Consider the following 24,891-nt stretch of genomic DNA (forward strand, 5'->3'; position numbering starts at 1 on the left):
AGTCACACACTCTACCAACTGAGCCAGCAAGGTGCCCCTCAATTCTTCTTTTATGCTTCTCCCAGAGTATTGAGCATTCTTGTGCAACATTTGTGTATAGATATGTCTTCCAGCCTGGATGATAAACTTCTGGAGGGCAGAAACAGGCAGTGATTATGTTTGCATTACACAAGGGCTTACACAGTGCCTCCCACATGGAAGAGACTGTTTCTTGGATTACACCGAGTCTATTGCAATCTGCTTCCATTTATACTTTAAACACAAACACACAAACACACACGCACACAAAACAAGCTTGTGGAGCTTTGCCTATTTTAAAAGAAATGTGAATACTTTCCTTGGAGGGAGATATAGATTAAAAATTGCAGTAGACTTTTAAAAACTTACCCACATTATTATAACCTGGAATTAGGTTGTAGTCCTTTTGAGCACCTTGTGTTAATGGTTCTACACCATTCCTAAAGTGGTGACCTAGAGGATATGAGCTTCTAGAGGGCGGACTCCAAACTCACTTAGTCACCAGTGAGCAAAAAGCTTCCACCCTGGGCCCAAAGTCTCATTTCTGTGAATGTCAGAGAGCTGCCCACCAGTCAACCTCTAAGGGGACCATGGAGACTGACAATGAACACTCACGCCAAAGGCAAAAGAGCACCCCTACAAAAATAACCTGGGAACAGCTCTACTGGCCTCATCCGATAGAGGATTCATTTAGGAGTGATATCAACATGATTTACCCTTTTAAAAATAAGGACTGAAAAATGACAAATTTAAAAATCTGACATGCATTAAAAAAAAAAAGGGACTGTCCTTCAGACTAAAGGGATTTATGCAACCTATGATCTTGAATTGGACCTGATTTGGACAAATCAAATGTAAAGAACATCTTGGAATACTTAGGAATTTTGTCTGTGGACTGGGTACTAAATGATGTTAAGGGATCATTCATTTTTTTTTTTTTAAAGATTTTATTTTATTTATTTGACAGAGAGAGATAGAGCAGGAACACAAGCAGGGGGAGTGGGAGAGGGAGAAGCAGGCTTCCCGCCGAGCAGGGAGCCCGATGTGGGACTCGATCCCAGGACCCTGGGATCATGACCCGAGCTGAAGGCAGACGCTTAACGACTAAGCCACCCAGGCGCCCAAGGGATCATTCATTTTTGTTGGGTGAAGAATACAGAAAAAATGTATTTTGTTGAGAGATGGAAACTGAAGTTTGGCATGGGTAGAATATTATGATGTCTATTATTTTCTTTAAAATATTTCAGTATAAAAGAAGTGAATCAGAAACCCAACCAGTTACTAAAAGAAAATGACATTTCAGACAGTACTTTCTAGCCTTTCTGGCCCTATTATCTGTGGGCAGTCTTATTTAGATGGGACGGGTCAGGGTCCATCTTCTCTACCACAGACACTGATGCTCCCCACCAGCAGTCAAGGGGCCTTGGGGAGCCCCACTCAGGGGAGCCGTGTACAGAAGGCACATGGAGAGGGGTCTCTCCTCAAGGACCTTCCTCCCTTATTAGACCCTCTCATTCTGTTACTGCCGAAGTGAACATTATCAGCCTGCCATTCATTACAACACACTGGGAGATCTCCTGGTGACATAACAAACACCCTCTGGTTCACAAATACCTCTTTGGGGGACGCCTGGGTGGCTCAGTCAATTAAACGTCTGACTCTTGATTTCGGCTCAGGTCATGATCTTAGGGTCGTGAGATCGAGCCCCGCATAGGACTCCATGGTCAGCGTGTGGTCTGCTTGAGATTCTCTCTCCCCTTCCCTCACCTCCAAAAAAAGAAAAAAAAAGAAATACCTCTTCGACTAGAATCACAAGTAAATTAATAAATGTCAGGCTTTGCAGCCAATCTGCAAACTGAAATTTAGATTTTGTTTAGTGCTCTGCTCAAGTTTTCTCAGTGTCTGCCTTGTTTGTATCAGCCCAGGAGGCAAGAAGGAACACAGTTCTCCAGCAGTAAGAAATTTAACAAATATTTTATTAATACATGCTGTCATATTCCCGGGATGTAAGAGTCCTCAAAACACTGCCCCGTACTGAAAGAGAGTAAAAGTGCTCAAGTCCTTGGTCTTCCATCTGTTTGAGTAACGCCACACTCCTTTAACAGAAGCAGGCTTGCTGTACTTCACCTGCCCACACCCCGCCTGGAGACAGGCTCCCCCTCAGTCCGACGCAGACAGTGACATTCACTGCCTTTTGCAAGGACAGGGGCTCCTTGTGATTAAACCAGAACGGAGAAAAACTTAGCATCCGCTGACCAAAAAGGAATTCAGACTTTATTTCTCAAAGTCCTTCATTCCGCTTCTCTCCAGGAAGGGCTGGAAAATCTTCAGGAGGAGCATAAAGATTCCCACTGCCGGAATATTCGGAATACCTTCCTTGATTTCTCAGACAGACTCTATAGGTAGAAAAGCTCATTATTAGAGATTAAATTCTTTTATAAAGATGAAGGGTGGGCGCCTGGGTGGCTCAGTCGGTTAAGCGACTGCCTTCGGCTCAGGTCATGATCCTGGAGTCCCGGGATCGAGTCCCGCATCGGGCTACCTGCTCAGCAGGGAGTCTGCTTCTCCCTCTCCCACTCCCCCCTCGTGCTCTTTCTCTCTCTCACTCTCTCTCTCTCAAATAAATAAATAAAATCTTTAAAAAAAAAAAGACGAAGGGTGGGGTAACAGCTTTAAGGCTTGGTCTGTGGATTTCTCCCACAGTGATCTAGATAGGTCTAGGACTGAGAAAAACAAGCTAACTTTATATTATTACTTTCTATTGTATACATCATATACACCTAAAACCGGACTAAAAATCAAGACGCCCGCGTTCTACAGCTACATGACCGCTAACGCACTCTGAGCCTGTTACCCGCGGCTCGTGTCCTCCCCCAAGTATCTGCGTCTGTCCTAATCTGTGTGTGTGAGGTGGACACTTGGGACCCACCATTAGTGCAGCACACGTGTTGCACTGGTTTCCACTGGTGATGCTGAATTGGCCCAGTGCATTATTTCTTGTGAACAAGGATTCACATTCACGTGATGCCTCGCCGGGGTTAACAATATAACCCACGACCAAGGGGTGAAACAAAGTTAAATGATGACCCTGGCCTTCTCAGCTTCATTTATGGCCAGCAGAGCTAATAATAGGAAGACTCTCACTGCCACTTGGTCGTGCCTATGAAGTGATCTGAGATTCTGAGAAATGGTGTGACAGGGAGACAAAGCAATTCACTAAATGATAAAAGTTCTCAGAGAATCAGAACACTTGGTTCTCTCTGTGAGAGTCACGGTGAAGAGCACAGGGTCTCAGTGAGAATATAAATAATCACCGAGCAAGATAATCCATAAAGTTACCTCCACTTTCGGACATCAGAAGACATTTTCACTGTCTTCTTACCCTCTTTGTGGATGAGTGTCTCAATAAAATAAAAGTCTGGGGGGGGGGGTGGGGAGACTCTGAGTTCTTAACTAATGATGAGGGGAATTCAGTGAATAGAGTGACAAAGTTAAAAGAAACTCTGGTTGAAAAAAATAACAAACTTTTTTCTAACATCAAGATCCTTTATCCAGCCTCATTAAGCTCTGACTTCCCAGTCATAGCAGATGTGGGAAGGTTAAGACAAACCACCAAAAAGGACCTCAAAAGTCCTGGAACCCAGGGCCAATTAGGAGGCCAACTTCTCCCACTACAAAAACAAAAACAAAACAAAACAAAAAAACCACCAAAACAAAACACCCCACAAGAACCCTGGTGGGATTTCTTGTTAGTAAGACAGTGACAGAGGGCAGTCAGTAAGACTCTATTTCAGGGAGATCTGGGCAGAGAATATAGGTGGAGACATTTGTCCTCAGACAGCTTTACATATTTTCAAAAGTTTTTAAATTGGAAAAATGAGGATTTTTTTTTTTCCTGTGGAAAAACTTGAGAAGGCTTCCTTCATTTGCATTGTTTACTAAGGGTACAAATGTACATTCCTGGGCTTTTAGCAACGCTACGGTTCTCTCCAGCAGAATCCCACAAACCTGGGAGTGCTTCTTGTAAACATCAACTGGAGAGTATTATTTTACTTTGTCCTTGGAGGGCACGGGGGTCAGACATTATTCTTTTTTTTTTTTTTTTTTTAAAGATTTTATTTATTTGACAGAGAGAGATACAGTGAGAGAGGGAACACAAGCAGCGGGAGTGGGAGAGGGAGAAGCAGGCTTCCCGCGGAGCAGGGAGCCCGATGCGGGGCTCGATCCCAGGATCCTGGGATCATGACCCGAGCCAAAGGCAGACGCTTAACGACTGAGCCACCCAGGCGCCCCAAGACATTATTCTATTCATGAAATGCTGTAAGGCAGATTTGGGAAGAAGCCAGCAAAGGAAAGAGAACCCAGTTTCCATGATTCCTTATTGCCCACCCTCCTCTCACTTCCCCCCTTTACACAGAGTAAACACTTGTTTTCTCAGCTGTCACGGTGGACTTGCATCTACCCACACTTTGCAAGCAGCGGAGATCATGACTGCAACAGCTAGCCGAGGCTTAGTGCCCAAGCCTGGGGCTGTGGAACAGAGCAAAGTAACGTGCCCACCGTGCGGAATGAAACTGTCATCCGGGGGTCAGAGTACAGGGCTCCAGACAGCTAAGTTAACTGGCCAGGCTCCAAATGCAAGTGACAGCAACTGACAGAAAAAGCAGCTGTTCTGCAACATGGGGCCGGAGCAGCTGCCTCCCCTCTCTTTCTGTTTTGGTACTCCTTCTCTACTTTGAGTCATTTTAGTTAAGATGACAAAGAATTTACCAGAATTTGAGGGAAGGCCAAATGCTAAGCAACTGCAGGAAGACTGAATTAGTTCCACGCCGATTCTCTGGGACGAAACCTGACTCTGTGTAACTTGACTTCCGAGCGCTGAGGGCAGGCTGGGTGCTAATTACAGGACCCGCCCCTGCTCCTCATCCCATGAACAGCAAGGGCCGCACCCCGCAGGCAGCGGCTTCTCTCACCGTGTGGTCTGTTTCGGCCGGCTGGCTGGACTGCTTGTGGGCCAAGAGGATGTTCAGCACGGCCTTCCAGCCTGGCTCTGCGGGGCCCCTGGTGTCTACCTCCGTTCCACCATGCTCCCCGGTTTCCTTGCCAAGTGGGACATTGACCCAAGGGCACCAGTCTCTATGCTGAGAGGCAGGGTCAAAGAAGCTTCGGGAAGATGTGTCCTGAGAGGGGGAAGAGAAATAGTGCTGATGAAGGGCGGGTGCCACGTCAATTCAGGGAGGCACCGCTAGGAGCTGTCCCAACCAGAATCTCACAAGTGCCCACATTTCCAGTCTGACGTTCTCCTTTAAACACTGTCTACGTCATGCCCACTCTCTTTATAAATACTTTCATTCCCTTCGTGTTAAACCAACAGTACCTGATCAGGTCGGTCCCCCTGATCTCACTGCCATCCCCATGGGCCTGAAATATTTACTAGCTCTCCAGAATCCATTGCAAAGATATGGCACCCAACTGTCCCATCCTGAAATTTACTGACATTATCTACTTAGAGTCATAGGGCCCGGGAAGGGCTCATGCCCACTTCCCCGGGCTACACGGTGAGGGCCTGGCGTGCTGTGCTGCCTGTTGCGCTCAGGGGCTTCTATACACAGGTGGACTCACCGAGCTGCTGGAAGAGCAGAGGCGAGCTCGTTTGGCTCTCCGGAGAGGGCTAGACGGCACCTCCAGGCCAGTGCCGTCTCCTGTCCCCATACTGCGGGTCACGGGCCGAGTTCTGGTCGTGGGGCTAGCAGCCTCTGGCTCAGAACGGTCAACGGGACTGGAAGAGTCCCAGCTCCGAGTTCGGGAGACAATGGGACCTGGGCTCCTTTCAGCCTGAAGGAAAGAAGAGGTAACAGAAGTACACCAATGACATAAAGGACAATGGTCAGAAGAAAGTTTTCTAGAAGCAGGTGAAAGCTAATGCTTTACAGTTTAAACTCTAAGAATTTACTTTCTGAACCATCGACAAAACTAAACTCTTGAAAAAAATAATAGATTTTTATACCAAATCACGAATATAGCTTCTGCATTGCAACTGGCAAATAAAAACAATGCGGTATATCTGGTCAATGTGGTCAGAAGTGAAGCTTACCCACCTAAGGTCATCTCCAACTTTTCCACCACAACACTTTTGGCAAGAATGCTGCTTTTTAAAAAGGCCACCCCAAGCAAGCCAATTAAGTTCATACCTGCTCTGAGCCAGGGGAACAGGTAGCATCCTGGCTCCGGGTCATCATCCTCCGAGGAGACTCAGGCACAAGAGGGAAGCGCTCTGGCTTCCCCTCAGCGCCTGGGATGGGGGAGCTGGTCAGGCCAAAGGATGCATCCAGGTCCGTCAGGGATGACTCAATCTGCTGGAAGCCCCAGAGCCCCACTTTCCTCATACACTGTGAACAGGTTATCAGGGAGAGCTGCATGGGTTCCAAAGAAGAACTAGGCAGGAACAGAAAAGAAAGTTTCCTCAAAGGGTAACATTTCCAAGGGACTAAGTGTAATCATTCATGAGAACGCTTTATCTCATCAAACAAATCTTTGGAACAGTCCAGTGGACTGGGAATGTCATCTCAGGCCCCCAGCTCCATTATCTCTTACAAAGTTCCTATAGAAAGATCTAAGGGTCTTGGTGTAACCTCTAAGGCAAGACTATCTTAAGGGTTATGTTTTATAAATTTCTCCTATTCCTTTTGAAACTTTTTTCTTTTCAATGAAAAATATTCCTTAATCTATCAAAGAGAGTATATTTAAAGTAAATGTAGATTGGTTCCAACGGTTTTCTTTCTTTTTTTTTAAGATTTTATTTTTAGGGGTGCCTGGGTGGCTCAGTCGTTGGGCGTCTGCCTTCGGCTCGGGTCATGGTCCCAGGGTCCTAGGATCGAGCCCTGCATCGGGCTCCCTGCTTGGTGGGAGGCCTGCTTCTCCCTCTCCCACTTCCCCTGCTTGTGTTCCCTCTCTTGCTGTGTCTGTCTCTGTCAAATAAATAAATAAACTCTAAAAAAAAAAAAAGATTTTATTTTAAGTAATCTCTACATCCAGCGGGGGGCTTGAACTCACAACCCTGAGATAAGAGTCAGTGCTCCACCGACTGAACCAGCCAGGTGCCCCCGTTCCAACAGTTTTCTATCTCAGAGGGAGTCTATGCCAAATTGAGCAGCTAGAATGGAAACACCAACATGGGGACCTGAGGACTCCAGCTGGCGTTTCCTTTGGTAGTTTTTATGAATTCAACGGATTTTTCTTCCTTTCTATAAACAGAAAGGAGCTTCACTGTTTCCAAGAGCACAGATTCTCAGCTGGGAAGTGATAGTAAAAAAACAAAAAACAAAGTTCAGGTGTGTCCAAGAATTCCTGAGTTCAAATTCTGCTTTTGTTAGTGATTCTTACCATCCGCTTGCCACTCCCTCAGGTTTTGTCTGTTTTTCTGACAGGAAACACCATAGGATCTCCAATCCTATTAGTGACTGATGTATACCAGTGTATGATGTTGTCAGAGTTCATGTCCCCCTGCAAATTCACTGACTAACCTGCACGCCCAGCCGCACAGAGAGAGAACACAGGCAGTGACGTGGACTTGAATGTCTGAGCCTAATTTGCTTGCAGTTTTTCTCTCATCATTTCGGTGATCAAGTTCATCTTCAAGCAGGTGCAGAAGAAGACTGATCTTGTCTTCTGTCAAGCACTATAAAGGAACCAAGGTCACAGACTGAAATTTCCAACCACAAAAATCACATATGAGGATGTATCTAGAGGGTACAAGGCAAAAATCATGAAAGAAATCCCAAACGTGAAGACAATTCTCTTCATTATGGAAGGCTCACTTCTAGGACAGGGCTAAGGTTTTAGACAGAAGCTTTCTGAAATGCCCTGCATCTGCTGATTGAGAAAGGTAGCAGTTTTCCTAGACTACCAAATCTTTTCTTAGTTCTACTTTGTTTTCAATTTACCAATGCAGATTTTCTCTGAAACCTGCAAACTTCAAAACCCAAGTGATGACAACAGATTACTATTTATATCTTAACCTGACACTGAATTTACTTCTTGACAGAACAAGAGAGCTTGCCAAGGTCTTTATTTTTGTTCTAAGAATAATAAAGAGCTGACAAGGTGAACAAAAAAGCTGCCTTGGCTAGCGACAAGGGACATTTAAAATAGGCACAGAGTTGGGGTGCCTGGGTAGCACAGTTGGTTGAGTGTCTGACTCTTGGTTTTGGCTTGGGGCATGATCTTGGGGTCATGAAATCGAGCCCTATTTTGGACTCTGTGCTTAGCATGGAGTCTGCTTGGGAATCTCTCTCTCCTTCTTCCTCTGCCCCTCCCCTCATGCTCTCTTTCTAAAATAAATAAATAATCTTAAACAAATAAATGAAAAATAATATAGGCACAGAAGTTAAACTTTGGTTAAAATCCAAACAGCCTCTCAACTTGAAGAAACAAAATAATAGCTCCTATTTCCTACAGTAAAGCTTGTCTTTGGAGTGTCTACAGGGTGATGAAATGGGACACTAGATATTTAGTTTCCGAGTACAGATATTCAGTTTCAAAGTGCAAAGTACTAGATATTCAGTTTCAGAGCATTTCTAATATCTATTCACAGGGGAGAAGGGAGTTTCTAACTTCTCCTGTAGTATTTTCTTTGGGAAATGATATGCAATAAACCATATGAAGTCACATTTCAGGATCTTCTGTTAAATAGTTTAAGTAACAAATCAGATAAAATTGAATGTGTGCCATTTAAAGATTTATTTATTTATTTGAGAGAGAGAGAGAGAGCACATGAGAGGGAGGAAGGTCAGAGGGAGAAGCAGACTCCCTGCTGAGCAGGGAGCCCGATGCGGGACTCGATCCCGGGACTCCAGGATCATGACCTGAGCCGAAGGCAGTCGCTCAACCAACTGAGCCACCCAGGCACCCTGAATGTGTGCCATTTAAAGAATCCTATCTAGAAGTTTCAATGGAACCCATTTACTTAAACTCTCAATAGCTGCCCTTCTGGTGGAGATTAGAAAAGGTCAGTTGAGGGACAAACAACTAGTTCTCTTTATAGCAATCTGAATCCTCTGTCACTTAAAGAGATGCTTCATATACAAATGGTAGTGACAACTGAAGGCCACTGTAGGCTAGCCAAGAAAAACTCACCATAGTTTTCAAGTCCTCTGGCCTCAGGGAAGGAAGCTGGAGGTCCAAGTGACAAAGGCTTTGAAAACGATCTAGGAATTCACTAACAAGAACAGCAGGTTCATCCAATGGCAACATTCCAAATCGATCTGTGGACAAAGTACACTGGAAGATCATGTGGTGCAAATTGTAAAAAATAAAAGATGTGTGTAAAACAATGGGGGATAGGTACTGATAAAATTGATAAAATATTTGAAGGTATTAAGAATTACTGACTTTTTTTGATGGGGCTGTAATGATATTTTTGTGATAATATTCAAAAAAAGAAGATTCTCAAGAAGGGTTTCTCAGAAGCAGTTAGTCTAAGCTGAATTAGAAGACCAACAACTGGGCGCCTGGGTGGCTCAGTTGGTTAAGCGACTGCCTTCGGCTCAGGTCATGATCCTGGAGTCCCTGGATCGAGTCCCGCATCAGGCTCCCTGCTCGGCAGGGAGTCTGCTTTGTCCTCTGACCCTATCCCCTCTCATGTGTTCTCTCTCTCTCATTCTCTCTGTCTCAAATAAATAAATAAAATCTTTAAAAAAAAAAAAAAAAAGAAGACCAACAACTGTGTGTAAAAGCAAAGGCCCAAAGGAATGGCACAGATGCGGAATTCTAAATAGTTTCACGGGACTGGAACAAAGTTTGCCTACGGGGAAAGGAGTAGGTGGTGGGGTTAAAGTGTGGAGAGTAACTAGACCACGACTTTACTAATGTATGTGATGAGAAATTACTTAAAGATTTTTTTTTAATTTCATGTAATTTTTATTTTTTAAGATTTTATTTATTTGTCAGAGAGAGAGCGCGCGCACAAGCAGGGGGGAGCGGCAGGCTGAGGGAGAAGTAGGCTCCCCACTGAGCAAGGAGACCGATGTGGGGCTCGATCCCAGGGTCCTGGGATCCTGACCTGAGTCGAAGGCAGACGCTTAACGACTGAGCCACCCAGGCGCCCTTGGGCACACTTTTCTTAATGGTAGTCTTGGAGAGCGGAGGAGCAAGAGTTCACTTAGCATATCTAGGCAGCCCGAGGTGGGGCTTGATCCTGGGACTCCCTAAATAAAATCTTTTTTTAAATGTGCTTTTGGGGGCGCCTGGGTGGCTCAGTCGTTAAGTGTCTGCCTACCAAACTGTACACCTAAATATGTGCGGTTTATTTTATGTCAATTATCCCTCAATCATAAGGATGCTTAAAAAAAGAAAAAAATCTTTCTAGTTTTGTTATTAAGAGGTACAAAAGTAAAAACAGCACTTTGTTCACCATTTATTGTATCATCAGCAACCAGACTTTGGTCTCTAATGTTATTAAATATTCTCAAACCATTAAAAGTTGTTGCAAGTAACCAAATATGTCAAGACATATGCCATCAATTTAAAAAGATGTATCATTTTACTAGAAAAGTCCAATTATAAAAAAACTACAATCAACAAAAAAGGTATGGATTTTAAAAAATCAAGTGAAGGGGCGCCAGGGTGGCTTAGTGGGTTGAGTGTCCAAATCTTGGTTTCGGCTCAGGTCATGATCTCAGGGTCGTGAGATCAAGCCCCAGTTGGGCTCAGCGGGGAGTCCGCTTGAGATTCTTTCCCCCTTCTTCTCCGTCTCCCTCTGCTCCTCCCCCTGCTCTCTGCCCTCTCTCTAAAAATAAATAAATAAATAAATAAAATCCTTTAGGAAATAAAACAAAAAATCAAGTGAGGTTTAACAATAAGAAGGAAACATGTTCTGATGACCAGTGGCTCAGGTTTGACAAAATTTAGGAGAAAAAACCAGGTCCCAACACCTTTCTGGTCACTTTCCAATTTAGGGTTTGGTCTGTTTCCTACAAATCCTAAGAAAATACTAGTAAAAATTGATGAAGGCAAAAGAGCAAACAGAAGAAATTAAACCCACCATGAAAATGTTTTAACGTAAGTTAAAATTTGTTTTATAATTAACATATGTATTTTGTCTACTTCAGTGTTTGATATGTTCAAAATAATCAGTCTAGTAAATTAGTAATTATAAATTATAATCATAAATTAAAATGTTTAAGGGGATTTAATTTAGTTGGTAAATGTTAGAAAAAAATTACCTTCAAAATTGTATTTATTAGATATGCTTAATAAATGTAAGCATTAAAGCATAAATAGTTGTAGGTCTTCCTCTCTTCACACTAAAGTCTCTGGAATGTGAAAGAACCAAACCAAGGGTGGTATAATTGAAAGGTCACATTTGAGATCTATTTAGGAAGTAGAATGGACAGGACCAGGTGGTGATGATAGATAGGGAAGGGCATCTAAAGGGACATCCAGGTTTCTGGCTAGGACAACTAAGGGGGAGGTCAGTACCATTTAAGATGGAGAAAATATAAGAGAAGTAAAGTTTAGGCACAAAATGAAGACTTCAGTTTTGCACATATTGAATTCCAGATACCTACAACAAGACATTACATGAAAATGTTTAGAAGGTAGTTGAAAATAAGTCAAGCTCAAAAGAAAAGTCGGGATAGGAGTTAAGAGGTCTGCAAGTAGGTGGATCAAGAAAGCAGAGTGTATAATAAGAGTTGGGAACCACCAACAGGGTCCTGGGCAGATCCTAAAAACCTGGACTGGGTACACTGGGAGAAGGATTCACATCCTCGTGGGACTGAGTTCAGTTGTACTACACAGTGAAATAGCTAGGCCAACAGCAGCAACTCCTTGTTACACATCATCTTCACTTTAAATATGTTATTCCTCAACAGTCCCTTTCTATCTCCCCTTATCAGTAAATGGCACTCTATGGACACTTTCAGTCTCTCTCTTTTTTAAAGATTTTATTTATTTATTTGAGAGTGAGCAAGAGAGAGACCATGAGCAGGGGCAGAGGGAGAGGGAGAAGCAGACTCCCTGCTCAGGTGGTGTTCGATCCCAGGACCCTGAGATCATGACCTGAGCCAAAGGCAGATGCCCAACTGACTGAGCCACCCAGGTGCCCCCACTTTCAATCTCTTTTTTCCTCTTAGTGGTCATTCATGGAATATTTCCAGGCATCCATGACCCTGGAATTGGCCTGAGCTATCCTACTGAAATAAAAGTTAGACCTACGTGGCACGAATGTCTGGTCAGGCATGAAGTTTTGCACCTGGTCTTGGTGAGCCTTCTGGAAGGCTCTGCTGTGGAGGCTGGTTACCCAGCAAGAATATGCCTATGTGACCAGTAAAATATCTATTTATTTATTGATAAAAAGATTTATTTATTTGAGAGAGAGGGAGAGAGAGAGCGGGGTGGGGATGGGCAGAGAGAGAGAGAGAATCTCAAGCATACTCTGTGCTGAGCGCTAAGCCTGATGCAGGGCTCAATCTCACAACCCTGAGATCACAACCTGAGCCAAAACCAAGAGTCCAACGCCCAACTGACTATGCCACCCAGGTGCCCCAACCAGTAAAATATTTAAAAATCCCACTTGCTGGGGTGCTGGGTGACTCAGTCAGTTAAGTGTCTGACTCTTGATTTCAGCTCAGGTCATGATCTTAGGGTCGTGGGATCAAGCCCTGTATCACGCTCTGTACTCGGCGGGAGTCTGCTTGAAGATTCTCTCCCTCTGTCCCCCTTCCCACTCATGGACACGTGCGCTCTCTCTCTCTCTCTCTAAAATGGGTAAATAAATCTTTTTTTAAAAAAATCCCACTTGTTACTACATTTTGGGCTTTTTTGTGCATACAAACACTTAAAGGCCAAGAGCCTTTAAGGGTACAGATACGATGAAAAATAACTAAAATAACTTTAAAAGATAGGAGAATATTAGCAACTGCATCATCTTAATATTTTTCACAGAACAAGCTCTAAATCAAGATCCTAAGATCAATAACAAAGGCACTATCATGTATCTTATAAGGCAGGGCATTCTACAGTGTGAGGCTTCATAAAACTCCTGTGTCTCTTAGCCTAAGTATCTATTTTGGAACCATAAAGAAAACACACCCTGATGTTAGTTTCCTAGAATACACAGTCAGGCTCACTGTAAAGTAGCTTAGTTCTAAAAAAAAAAAAAAAAGTAACGACTGAAGTTAATAATTAGAGTGAAGACAATCACAAAGTCCCCTGACGCAAGAGAGTGCGCCCTGCCAAGGCCCTTATACAGGCAGTCTTCAGCTTCAGGGCTCTATTATATTGTGTCATTTCACTGTGATAAACTATATGTTTGTAATCACTCTCATCTGGCTTCCCGTGAGTCTGCTTTAGCAACCGAACCCCATTTAACTGCCACCATCAGTGCACCAAAGGAAGCCTGGGGAGAACATGGGACTGTTTGCTATGGTGGGAAAAGCAGAGAGTTTGAAATCAGATAAAACCATAGTTTTGCCCCCTCACCAGTTGGTTTTAAGATCTCTGACTCTGTTTCCTCACCCCCCAAAATGGGTTGAGAATCTAGCTCCCAGGGCCCCCGTGAGAATTAAGTGGGATAATGTATACATGGCTAAGCTGCTGGCATGTTGAATGCCTGTAATAAAGTTAAGTAATAACCTAACAAGTGGACGAATGTAAGTTCTTCTTGAAAAGCACAAATAGAAAGGAAGAACAGAAACCTCCAAGACTAGATTTTCACAAAGAAATAGACAATACTAGAAGAAGAGATGGTAAATGGGATATCTTGGAAATGAGTACCTGGGGAGGGGCTGTCTGGCCAGAAACAGAACTTCTCGTGGGCGGTGCACAAGGCTTTCTTCAGCTCAGCACATCGGTCCTTATCTGAAACCCACATAGGGAGTAATGCCTTAGAGAACACTAGATAGATTAAAATCGAATGGCCAAGAACCTTTAAGAGTATAGACAGAATTAAAAATAAAAGTGACGAAGATAATTTTAAAAGCCATGAAAATATTAGCAACTATATCATCTTAATAATTTTCACAAAACAAGTTCTAAATCAAGATCCTAAGATCAATAACAAAGGAGATAATATGTGTCTTACAAGGCAGGGCATTCTGAAGCACCAGGCTTCATCAAAGTGCCTTGTCTCTTTGTCTAAGTATACATTTTGGAACCATAAAGTAAACATACCCTGCTGTTAGTTTCCCAGAATGCATAAAGTCAGGTTCACTCTAAAATAGCTTAGTTTTTTAAAAAAGTAGTAACTGAAGCTAATAATTAAGATGAAGACGATCACAAATTCACCTTGCTCCATGTAACACTACACATTCTTTGATCAAACACAGGTGACTGGTCTTTTTTAGAAAAACTGGTCTAATATATCTGTGAACGTGGAGGAAAATGTAATTTGTACTTTATACTTACATCGGTCAAAATCAAAAGCTGGTTGTAAACTGGCACAGAGAAAAGCCTGGCAGCTGGAGCACTTGAGCATATCACATTCAACTGTGACCCAGCCGTATTTTGCACAGACAAGTGGAGACAGCTCGGAGGGCTTACCTGCCCATTTCAGAGAGTATTCACATTAAGAAAAACAACGCTGCAATTATATTAAAATGAGTAAGTCAGAAATTAAAACTTTAACTCATTCTTTTATATATACAGGAATAAACAGATTAAGAGGAAAAGCAATAAGAAAAGTTTGAAAAAACTATTTTTAAAGCACACATACTTCACAGAATAATGAAAGTCATTTGAATAATAACCAGAGGGGCAAAAATTATTAACTTTTTCTCTACAAAGCCCTGTGTATTTTATGTTTAAAATATGGGAATTTGAAAATATTCCAAATCAGCAAAAGAAGGCCTAAAGGCTAGAAAACAGTATTTATTTTTTTAAAAGCAGTTCTTTTTTTATTTATTTGAGAGAGAGAGCACAGGAGGGGGTAGGGTCAGAGGGAGAAGCAGACTCCCCGCCGAGCAGGGAGCCCAATGCGGGACTCGATCCCGGGACTCCGGGATCATGACCTAAGCCGAAGGCAGTCACTTAACCAACTGAGCCACCGAGGCGCCCCAGAAAACAGAATTTAGATATAAACGTTAAAGGGCTCCAAGCTGGGCATGGAGTCTACTTAAAAAAATAGTAAGTAAATAAGTAAATAAAATAAAAATAAAAGTAATAGAATTACTTAACTAGCTGTGTTAAATAAACGATTGTCATATCCAAAGTGGTGATCAATTCATATCCATGAAAACAAAAAGACCCAAAGAAAACGGTTCTAAATACTGCAGCAAAATCAGGAATTAGTCCAAGGAGCAGCAGCAGGATTAAAATACCTTCCTCTTCCTGAGCAATTTATTCCTAAAGCTATCAGATGGTGAGCAAGGAGGACAGCCAGGACGGTGAGGGGAGGCAGCTCAGTGCCAGGTGTCAGAACCCAAAGTGGGTAAAAAGGGGCTGCTCACCTTGAGGTGTTGAAGCCAAGTAGGGTGTAAAGAAATCTCCATGGGGTCCCCACTCACCAAATCAGGGATAACCGGAGTATCAAAATACATCATGATAGTAATGGATTATAACCCACTGAATAAAAAAAGCAGCCCAGGCTGCTATGAATAAATTACTACTTAATAAAGTTTGATGAGGAATGGGATATTTGCATAGTTTCAAAGCACCTCTGCACAAAACACTTTAATTACAAAGAAAGAAGAGAGTTACTTTACAATGGAAAAGATGGACAGACACTCCCTGAATCAAGTGATCAAAGGAATCGCCAGGAAAGGGATAAATCAAAATCATTGTGCCACCTGACAAGATGCAGTAAGGACACAGCACCATTCTGGGAGGCTACTACACTACCTGAATCTAACTATAAGGAAACATCAGACAGATGTGAATTGAGGTACACTCTGAAAAACAACTGGCCTGTCATCTACGAAAGTATCACGATCATGAAATTCAAGGAACAACACGAATCTCAACTGGCTCCTTTTTTTATAAAGAATATTATTAGGACAACTGTTGAAATGATTAGGGTCTGAGGGTTAGATGGTAGTAATTTATTAGGTGAAATTTCCTGATTTTGATGGCTGCATTGCAGTTATGTAGGAAAAAATCCTTGTTTGTAGGAAATATTTGGGGGTAGTGAGTATCATCACTTTGGCAACTTACTTACAAGTAGCTCAGAAAGGAAGTTCTTTATAACCTGTGTAACAAAGTCTGCAAGTCTATAATTGTTTTTTATATATATATATATATTTTTTTAAGATTTTATTTATTTATTTGACAGAGAGAGACACAGCGAGTGAGGGAACACAAGCAGGGGGAGTGGGAGAGGGAGACGCAGGCTTCCCATGGAGCAGGGAGCCCGAAGTGGGGCTCGATCCCAGGACCCTGGGATCATGACCTGAGCTGAAGGCAGACACTTAACGACTGAGCCACCCAGGCGCCCCTGTTTTATATTTTTAAAAAAATCACTCTAGTGAATAGAAAAGGGCAAAAGTGATAGGATGTCACCTCTGAGATTAGGTCACAAAAAGAGTCTAGCTTCTTTCTTGCTCTCTTTCACTTGCTCACTCTGATGGAAGCCAGCTGCCATGCTGTGAACTGTCCGTGTGGAGAGGCCCATGTTGCAAGGAACGTAGGGAGGGCTCTAGCCAATAGCCAGTACAGACTTGAAGCCCTCAATCCAATAGCCATGTGAGTGAGCTTGGAAGTGCATCTTTTCCTAGGGGAGCCTGGAGATGACTTGGAGGTCAGCTGCCACCTTGACTGTAGCCTGTGAGAGACCCTAAGCTAGAGGACCCAACCAAGCTGGGCCCACATTCCTGACCCACAGAAATTGTGACCTAAGTGGTTGGTTGTTTTAAGACACTAAGTCGTAGTGTAGTTCGTTATGTAATAATAGATAATATACAGAAGAAAGTCTAGAAAGAGACAGGAAGGGTAGTAGGCAGTCTCAAAAAACATTAGGTTTGGGTACCAATAGCCTTACGGTGTAATCCTGACTCTGCCATTTGCTAGCAGGTTGACCAGAGGCAAGTCACATAACCTACCTGAAACTGTTTCCTCTTCTGTAAATGAGTATAATAATAATACCTATTTTCATAGGTTTAAGGTGAAGATCAAATGTGATAATATATGTGAAAATACGCTACATACAAGTGTTCGTTATTGTTTCTTCTCCTCTCAAGCTCTTAGTGTTTTCTTCTGTGAAAAGAAAAGGTCAGAAAAAAAAAAAAAAAGGTCAGGTCATCTCAACACTTGATCTTAGCCAAAAGGTCAAGAAGTGATGTCAGGTCATCTCAAACATCCCTTTGAGGAACAACATTCTTTGATGCTAATTTTCCTATAAAATTTCTTACCAAATCTACTTATTAAAAAAATTTTAACTAGGCTCCATGCCCAACATGGGACTTGAACTCACGACCCTAAGATTAAGAGTCACGTGCTCTACCAACTGGGCCAGCCAGTCGCCCCTTACCAAGTTTAATTCTTAAATTTAAAACATCAAGAGTAAGTGGAGGAGTAACAGTTCCAGGAGCAGGGAGAAAGTGCAGCTCACATGACCTAATAAAAAAGGATATAGAAAATGTTTCCACTCTGCTAAAGAAGGCTTCTTTGCTTGTAGATTCCAATGGCGGCTGTTCTGCTTGGGGCGACCCATTAACTGACTGGAATGTGGCAGATGTGTCCTTCCTAAAAGAAAGTGGCAGAACTCTTGATAATACTTCCACAGCATCACTTTGCCCAAATATTTTGCATCTCACTTCTCAGCACATCATAGCCTCAATCACGCCATGCTGGATTTTAACCTTTCTAAAAATCATTTGTTATGTCATTCCTCTGCTTAAAATTATCAATGGTTTCACAATACTTACTAAATAGAATCCAAATTCTTCAGTCTGGCATTCAAATCTCTTTACAGTTTGGCCATACCTACTAATCCTATACCGGCAAACTGTTCTAGCTCATGCACTGTTTCTCCAATAGTATTTCACACAACTTAAGTAAACACAAAATTAGACTCAAGGCTTCTATGCACTAGACAATTTGAACCACCTTAGAAATTTAACTCTTTTTAACACAGGGAAAATAATTTTGATATTTCTGCCTGGGTCGACTCTTGATATCCACTCTCCCAAAAAAGAACTATTTTGAAAATTCAAATCAAAGTAAAGATCTCCAGGGGTGCCTGGGTGGCTCAGTTGGTTAAGAGTCATGGGATCCCCCCGGATTGGGCTCTCTGCTCTGAGGGGAGCCTGCTTCTCCCTCTCCCTGCCACGCCCCCTGCTTGTGCTCTCTCTGTCACATAACTAAATAAAATCTTAAAAAAAAAAATTAAAGATCTTCAGGCAATTTCATGAAAAAAATTCAGGGAGAAAAACCCCAACAAAACAATTATCTTATTTTCAGCAAAAGGTATTTAGCAGTGTGTGGAGGGGTAGAGGAGGAACTGCTGAGGAAAAAAGTCATTTTAATAAAAATAGGGTGACACCAACTATTATAACTCGAAAGAAATAAACTCAAAGACTCTTTCTCAGAGAATCAGAGAGCCTCAGGGGAAGTGTGGTTCTTGAAAGAAATTGAGAGGATCTATAAACTTGGATGAGAAAAAAGTAACATTTTACTAACTTCTAACTGAAATTTAGCATTTCCTTCAATTATGAATGAAGGTAATAAAAAAAAAACCCCACAAAATATAGTAGCATCAGCAGTACCTGTGAATTTGTCACCAATGGAAATCAGCTATTTTGTCACCACATTATTTTGACACGTTTTGAAATATCACTTATGTTTATGATTACTTCAGAATCATGGTAGATACCAGACATTACTAGATGTTAATTAACTCTTTAATAATGAACCATGTTACTGCATCACTTTTTTTAAAAAAGATTTTATTTGAGAGAGAGGGAGAGAGCGCACAACCAGGGGGAGGGGCAGAGGAAGAGGGAGAAGCAGGCTCCCCTCCGAACAAGGAGCCCCATACGGGGCTTGATCCCAAGACCCTGGGACCACCACCCCAGCGGAAGGCAGACGCTTAACCGACTAAGCCACCCAGGCACCCCACTGCATCACTTTTTAAATTTTACTCTCTTGATAACTGCATTCCAACGTAATTGTTGTTTTTCTTTATAATCCTATGTAATTTACTTCATGCACTTAAAAATATTCTGAGAAGGGGTTCATAAGCTTTACCCGGCTGCCAAAGGTGTCTAAGGCTCAAAAAAAGGTTAAGAAACCCAACTAAGATGTCAGGTGCATATTCAGTTAGCGGTCCTCTTTTTTTTTCCTTCCCTCCAAAACCTGTCTAGTGGCAAAAATCCGCCCGTGGTACGGAACGCAGTACATCCCGATAAGATTAAAGCCGAGTAAACGTAGTAAACCCATTCTCTTTCACAACCCTTGACGTAGCCAACCCCACCAACCGAGTTGCCAACCCAGGGGATCCCCCTCCCCCCCCCCAGGGCCTGCGTTCCCCAAACCCTCTCCAATCCGCCGGCGCCGGACCCAGGGTGGACTCGCGAACTCACGCTTCCGCGCCTCCCTCCTCCGGGGCAATCCCCTCATCTATCAGCTGCCGGACTTTTTGCGGAGTCCCTTCTGGGGAGCGAACAACCGCACCCCAATTCTTTTCAACGCCCGCAGCAAACGCTTGCCCCTCACTGGGCGCCGCCATCTTGGTCCATTGCCGAGTTGCTTCCCCGCGGATTTGAAGGCTCAGGAACTTCCGTTCTGCGCGGTTAAGATCCTCCTCTGAGTCGCGGTCCCGCGCGTTTGCCCACGCGACTCAGAGAAGCTGACCGCGGGGCCCACCCTTCGTGGCCATCTTAGAATGAGCTAAAACCTCATTTTAGAACGAGGCGAACTACCACGGGAGGCCCTGGTGTTTAAACCTAGGTTAATCGTTTTCTTTTTCTTTTTTAAATTTATTTTTAAATATTTTTATTTATTTATTTGAGAGAGAGAATGAGAGAGAGAGAGCATGAGGGGGGGAGGGTCAGAGGAAGAAGCAGACTCCCCGCCGAGCAGGGAGCCCGATGTGGGACTCGATCCTGGGACTCCAGGATCATGACCTGAGCCGAAGGCAGTTGCTTAACCAACTGAGCCACCCAGGCGTCCCAAAACCTAGGTTAATCGTTTTCTTTATGTACTATCGTATTTGGGCTGATAAGGGATTTTTAGAGTGCAGTTTCTCCAAATTCGACAGGGATGAGGGGCCAAATTTAGTCTTAATTAACTGATCTGGCCCTCCTAAGTTATATCCTTTTACAAGTGAAGAAATGGCGACCGTCACTTGAGAGTAAATAATTTAGAAGCTTTCTTAGAGACCGTGTTACAGGTGGGTTTAGAAGTCTGGCATTTGGCATTATTGAACACCTTTCCTCCTTTGTCCAACAAGAATTTATGGAGTGTGCCCTACTGACGCTGTGCTAGGCGTTGGCAGTGACAGCAGTGAACAAAGGAGACAGGTCTTAATGGAGTTAGACCTCAAACAAATACGTGTTCCTATAGTTTTGAGATTATGATTAGAAGTGCTCCGAAGAAGTACCAAGTGTATACAAGGAGGACTTAATTTAGTCTGCAGAGTCTCCAGAGATTATCAGGTGCTGGCGATAAAATAGATGAGATTGTGGGAAAGAGATCAGATTGGAAGGAGTTTGTCTCATCTAATCAACTGGAAAAGAAGACTGTTGTGATTGAGCCATAGACCCAAATGAAAGTGGGACTACCCCCAATTCCTCCAGTTCACTCCCCGTGGGCTTCTAACTCCAATAATGTGCCCACCCGCCAGGACCTTCAATCTATTGATCTAGCCACATTTCCATGGTCCCTAACTCCAGAGCCTCCCTTATTCTTTCTCTCCCTAGCCAGCTTAAGTTCATTGCCAATCATCATCATTTCTTTGCAAAATTTGAATATAGACTGAGAATTAGTTAAGATTGAAGCATTATTGTTAGTCATACGTGAGAAAGGCATTGTGATTATGGTTTTTAAAAGTCCTTTAAAAAAAAGGACTTAGAGATACATCGCAAAGTATTTATGGGTGAACTGGCATGATGTCTGGGATTTGCTTTAAAGTTCTTAAAGGGAAGGGTGCCTGGCTGGCTCAGTCCGTGGAGCATATGACTCTGGATCTCAAGGTTGTGAGTTTGAGCCCCATGTTGGGTGTAGAAATTACTTAAAAATAAAATCTTAAAAAAAAAATTCTTGAAGAGAAAGTGTGTGGAGGAATAGATGAAAGAAGATTGTAAAATGTTTTTTATTGTTGGATTTGGGTGATGGACTCATGGGGGTTCATTATATTATTTTTTCTACTATTGAATATAGTTGACAGCAAAGTAAATAAGCTAAAAATAATACATTTTTCATGAATATTCTCTCAATTTCCTTGAACCTCTCTTGCCTTATAGTACTCATCTGGCAAAACTTCAATCCCAGTTGAGTTCAACTCTCCACCACTCTGCTCCTGCACCCAGTCAGCTGAATATGGTTAAAGAAAAATGAAGGACATGCTGATTTGTCTCTATATTCTTGACCTCATGTGGGCTGTTAATTCTGTGGCAGACATTTTGTCTTTTTTTCTATAATTTCCCAGCGCCTGGTACATAATAGATGTTGAGATGTCGGTTTTTTTAAGATTCTATTTTTAAGTAATCTCTATACCCAACGTGGGGCTTGAACTCACAACCCTGAGAGCAAGAGTCACCCACTCCACCCACTGAGCCAGCCAGGTACCCCAAGAAGATGTCAATTTTTAAAAAAGATTTTATTTATTTGACAGAGAGAGAGAGAGCACAAGCAGGGGGAGCGGCAGGCAGAGGGAGAGGGAGAAGCAGGCTTCCTGCTGAGCACGGAGCCCGATGCGGGGCTCCATCCCAGGACCCTGGGATCATGACCTGAGCCTAAGGCAGATGCTTAACCCACTGAGCCACCCAGGTGCCCTGAAGACGTCAATTTTCAGACATGGATCAATAAATATTTCTGAAATATCCAATTTTCAGAGTCCCTTGGCAAATTTGATATGGAGGAAAGAGCTTTGGAGTCAGATATGGCTCCTTCTCCCACTAACGTCATTAAGTATGTGGCCTTGAGATTGAGTAACCACTGGTTATGAGATTGAATGGGATAATGTCTATGAAAGTGGTTGGTACATAGTTCTTGGTAAGTGCTAGTTTTCTTCCTAAGCATTTTAGCATAGGTTGTGGAGGCAGTGATACACCATCCAGGGCCCCCTTTAGGAATGAACTAAATCCTGTAGTCATTGGGAGTACCACCAGCAAGAAGCCCTCAGCTGTCAGTTCCTTTAGGAGTTACTTGAATGAAAAGAGCTATTTGCCTTCCCCAGGCATCCTGCATCCAGGGACTAATCAAGATGGAGATATAAAGGGCCCAGCCTCCTTGCCCCAACTCGGGACAATGCTGAAGGGCCATCCAGCTTTAGAGTTTCCTATGGGGTCCCCTGGGACCAACCTTGAGACTTCATCACAGTCCACCTTCTCCCCCTCCTCTATCCTGCTTCCTTCCCCTCCTCTCCATGGTGTTGATCCCAAGTGCCCTTTCCCAAACCCTCTGGCATGCTAATCTCACTCTCAGGGTCAAGTTTATCCATTTTGTTTATCCCAGGGAAGCTGACAGCTCTGCTGATAGCTCCAGCTATCAGACTGTCTTTATTGTCTATGTGGGGTTTTTTAAATTTGTTTTTTCTAGTAATTTCTACACCCAACGTAAGGCTCCAGCTCACGACCCCTGAGATCAAGAGTTCCATGCTCTTCTGACTGAGCCAGCCAGGTGCCCCTGTGTGTGTGGTTTTTTAATGTGAGAATATACAAAAATTTATGTAGGTAAGCTTTTTATGCTATGTAGGACCTCTTAAGAATGAGTCAAACATACTATGTTTGCTAGTATAATTCTTTCATGAAGTACAAAAATGTGTCAAACAGCTAAATTTACATTTTTAGTGAAAATTTAATTACCATAAAACATGACATTTAATAGATAAAACTGACATTTATCAAACATTTTGATTTCTTATGGGCTCTTTATTGATATGTAGCTTATGCAACATAAAAATCACCCTTTAAAAAGTGGATTTTAGTATACTCATAGGGTTATGCAGCTGTCACCACTATCTAATTCCAGAACATTTCATCACTCCATTGAGAAAACCCATACTTACTAACAGTTATTCCCCATTCCTTTCTTCCCCCAGTCCCTGGTAACCACTAATCTATTTTTGGTCACTATGGATTTGCCTATTCTGGACATTTCATATAAATGGAGTCATACAGTATGTGGCTTTTTTTTTTTTTAAGATTTTATTTTTAAGTAATCTCTATACCCAACATGGGACTTGAACCTACAACTGCAAGATCAAGAGTCACATACTCCACAGACTGAGCCAGCCAGATGCCTCTAATATGTGGCTTTTTGTGTCTGGCTTCTTTCAACTTCACATAATGCTTTCAAGGTTCATTCGTGATGTAGCATGTATTAGTACTTCATTTTTTTTTTTTTAAGATTTTATTTATTTATTTGAGAGAGAGAGAATGAGAGAGAGAGAACACATGAGAGGGGATAGGGTCAGAGGATGAAGCAGACTCCCTGCCGAGCAGGGAGCCCGATGCGGGACTCGATCCAGGGACTCCAGGATCATGACCTGAGCCGAAGGCAGTCGCTTAACCAACTGAGCCACCCAGGCGCCCCAGTACTTCATTTTTTAATGGCTGAATAATATTCCATTGTACTGATGGATATACCTTATTTTGGTTTTCCATTCATCCACTGATGGACATTTGTGTTTACATTTTTTGGCTATTATGAATAATGCTGTTATGGATATTTGTGTACCAGTTTTTTTTGTGTGGACATATGTTTTCAGTTCTCTTAGGTTTATATCAAGGAGTAAGATTTGAGTCATCTGGTAACTCTATGTTTAACACTTGGAGAAACTCTCAAACTTTTCCAAGGTGGTTGTACCATTTTACAATCCTACTAGCCGTGTACAAGGGTTTTAATCTCTCTACATTCTTGTCAACACTTATTATTGTCTACCTTTTTTTAAATTGTCTACCTTAAAAAAAAAGATTTTATTTATTTGAGAGAGAGAGAGAGAGATCATGAGCTGGGGGCAGGGAGGAGCAGAGGGAGAGGGAGAAGCAGAGTTTTAATAGGTTTTTAAGTGGGTACATATTTATCAAGAGTTGGGGCTTGATCCCAGGACCCGGAGATCATGACCTGAGCTGAAGGCAGATGTTTAACTGACTGAGCCACCCAGGCGCCCCTGTCTACATTAAAAAAAAAAAAAAGATTATTTGAGAGAGAGAGAGACTGTGCAGGGCAGGGTGGAGGGGCAGAGGGAGAGGGAGAGAGAATCTCAAGCAGGCTCCCCACTGAGCACAGAGCTGATGTGGGGCTGGATCTCATGACCCTGAGATCATGACCTGAGCCGAAACCAAGAGTCGGACGCTTAACTGACTGAGCCACCCAAGTGCCCCTGTTGTCTATCTTTTTTATTTTAGCTATCATAGGGAATGTGAAGTGGTATCTTATGTGGTTTTGATTTGCATTTCCCTAATCATAGTGTTATCAAGCATCTTTTCACGTGCTTATTGGCTGTTCTTTGGAGAAGTGTCTATTCAGATCCTTTGCCCATTTTTCAATTGGGTTGTCTTTTCGTTGAGTTTAGGAGTTCTTTATATATTCATCATATTAAACCCTCCTCAGATACATGCTTTGCAAATATTTTCTCCTATTCTGTAGGTTGTCTTTTTACTTTCTTTTTTTTTTTTAAGAGTTTATTTATTTGAGAGATTGAGCGAGAGAGAGAGAGCACAAATCGGGAGAGGAGCAGAGGGAGAGGGAGAAGCAGACTCCCCGCTGGGAGCAGGG

At 42.7% G+C, this 24,891-nt stretch overlaps 1 protein-coding gene across 3 annotated transcripts; it reads right to left on the bottom strand.

The window, feature by feature from the left end:
- Nucleotides 1-2,011: 2,011 nt before the first annotated feature.
- Nucleotides 2,012-19,683, bottom strand: ZC3HC1 (zinc finger C3HC-type containing 1). 3 transcript variants are annotated; one of them, XM_021699327.2, is made up of 10 exons: nt 19,533-19,683; nt 17,583-17,694; nt 14,425-14,575; nt 13,795-13,878; nt 9,154-9,281; nt 7,542-7,696; nt 6,210-6,453; nt 5,641-5,853; nt 4,992-5,198; nt 2,012-2,414 (listed from the first exon to the last, which is right to left on the bottom strand). In XM_021699327.2, the coding sequence occupies exons 1-10, from the start codon at nt 19,676-19,678 to the stop codon at nt 2,346-2,348; spliced, it is 1,509 nt and encodes a 502-aa protein (XP_021555002.1). In that variant the 5' UTR covers nt 19,679-19,683; the 3' UTR covers nt 2,012-2,345. The 3 variants fall into 3 exon arrangements, with proteins under 3 accessions (XP_021555002.1, XP_044775937.1, XP_044775938.1); XM_044920002.1 differs by having other exon boundaries at nt 6,210-6,324; nt 19,533-19,680; XM_044920003.1 differs by lacking the exon at nt 5,641-5,853 and having other exon boundaries at nt 19,533-19,680.
- Between the last annotated feature and the right edge of the window lie 5,208 nt (nt 19,684-24,891).

Source organism: Neomonachus schauinslandi, chromosome 12, assembly GCF_002201575.2.
Source record: "Neomonachus schauinslandi chromosome 12, ASM220157v2, whole genome shotgun sequence".
Lineage (NCBI taxonomy): Eukaryota > Metazoa > Chordata > Mammalia > Carnivora > Phocidae > Neomonachus > Neomonachus schauinslandi.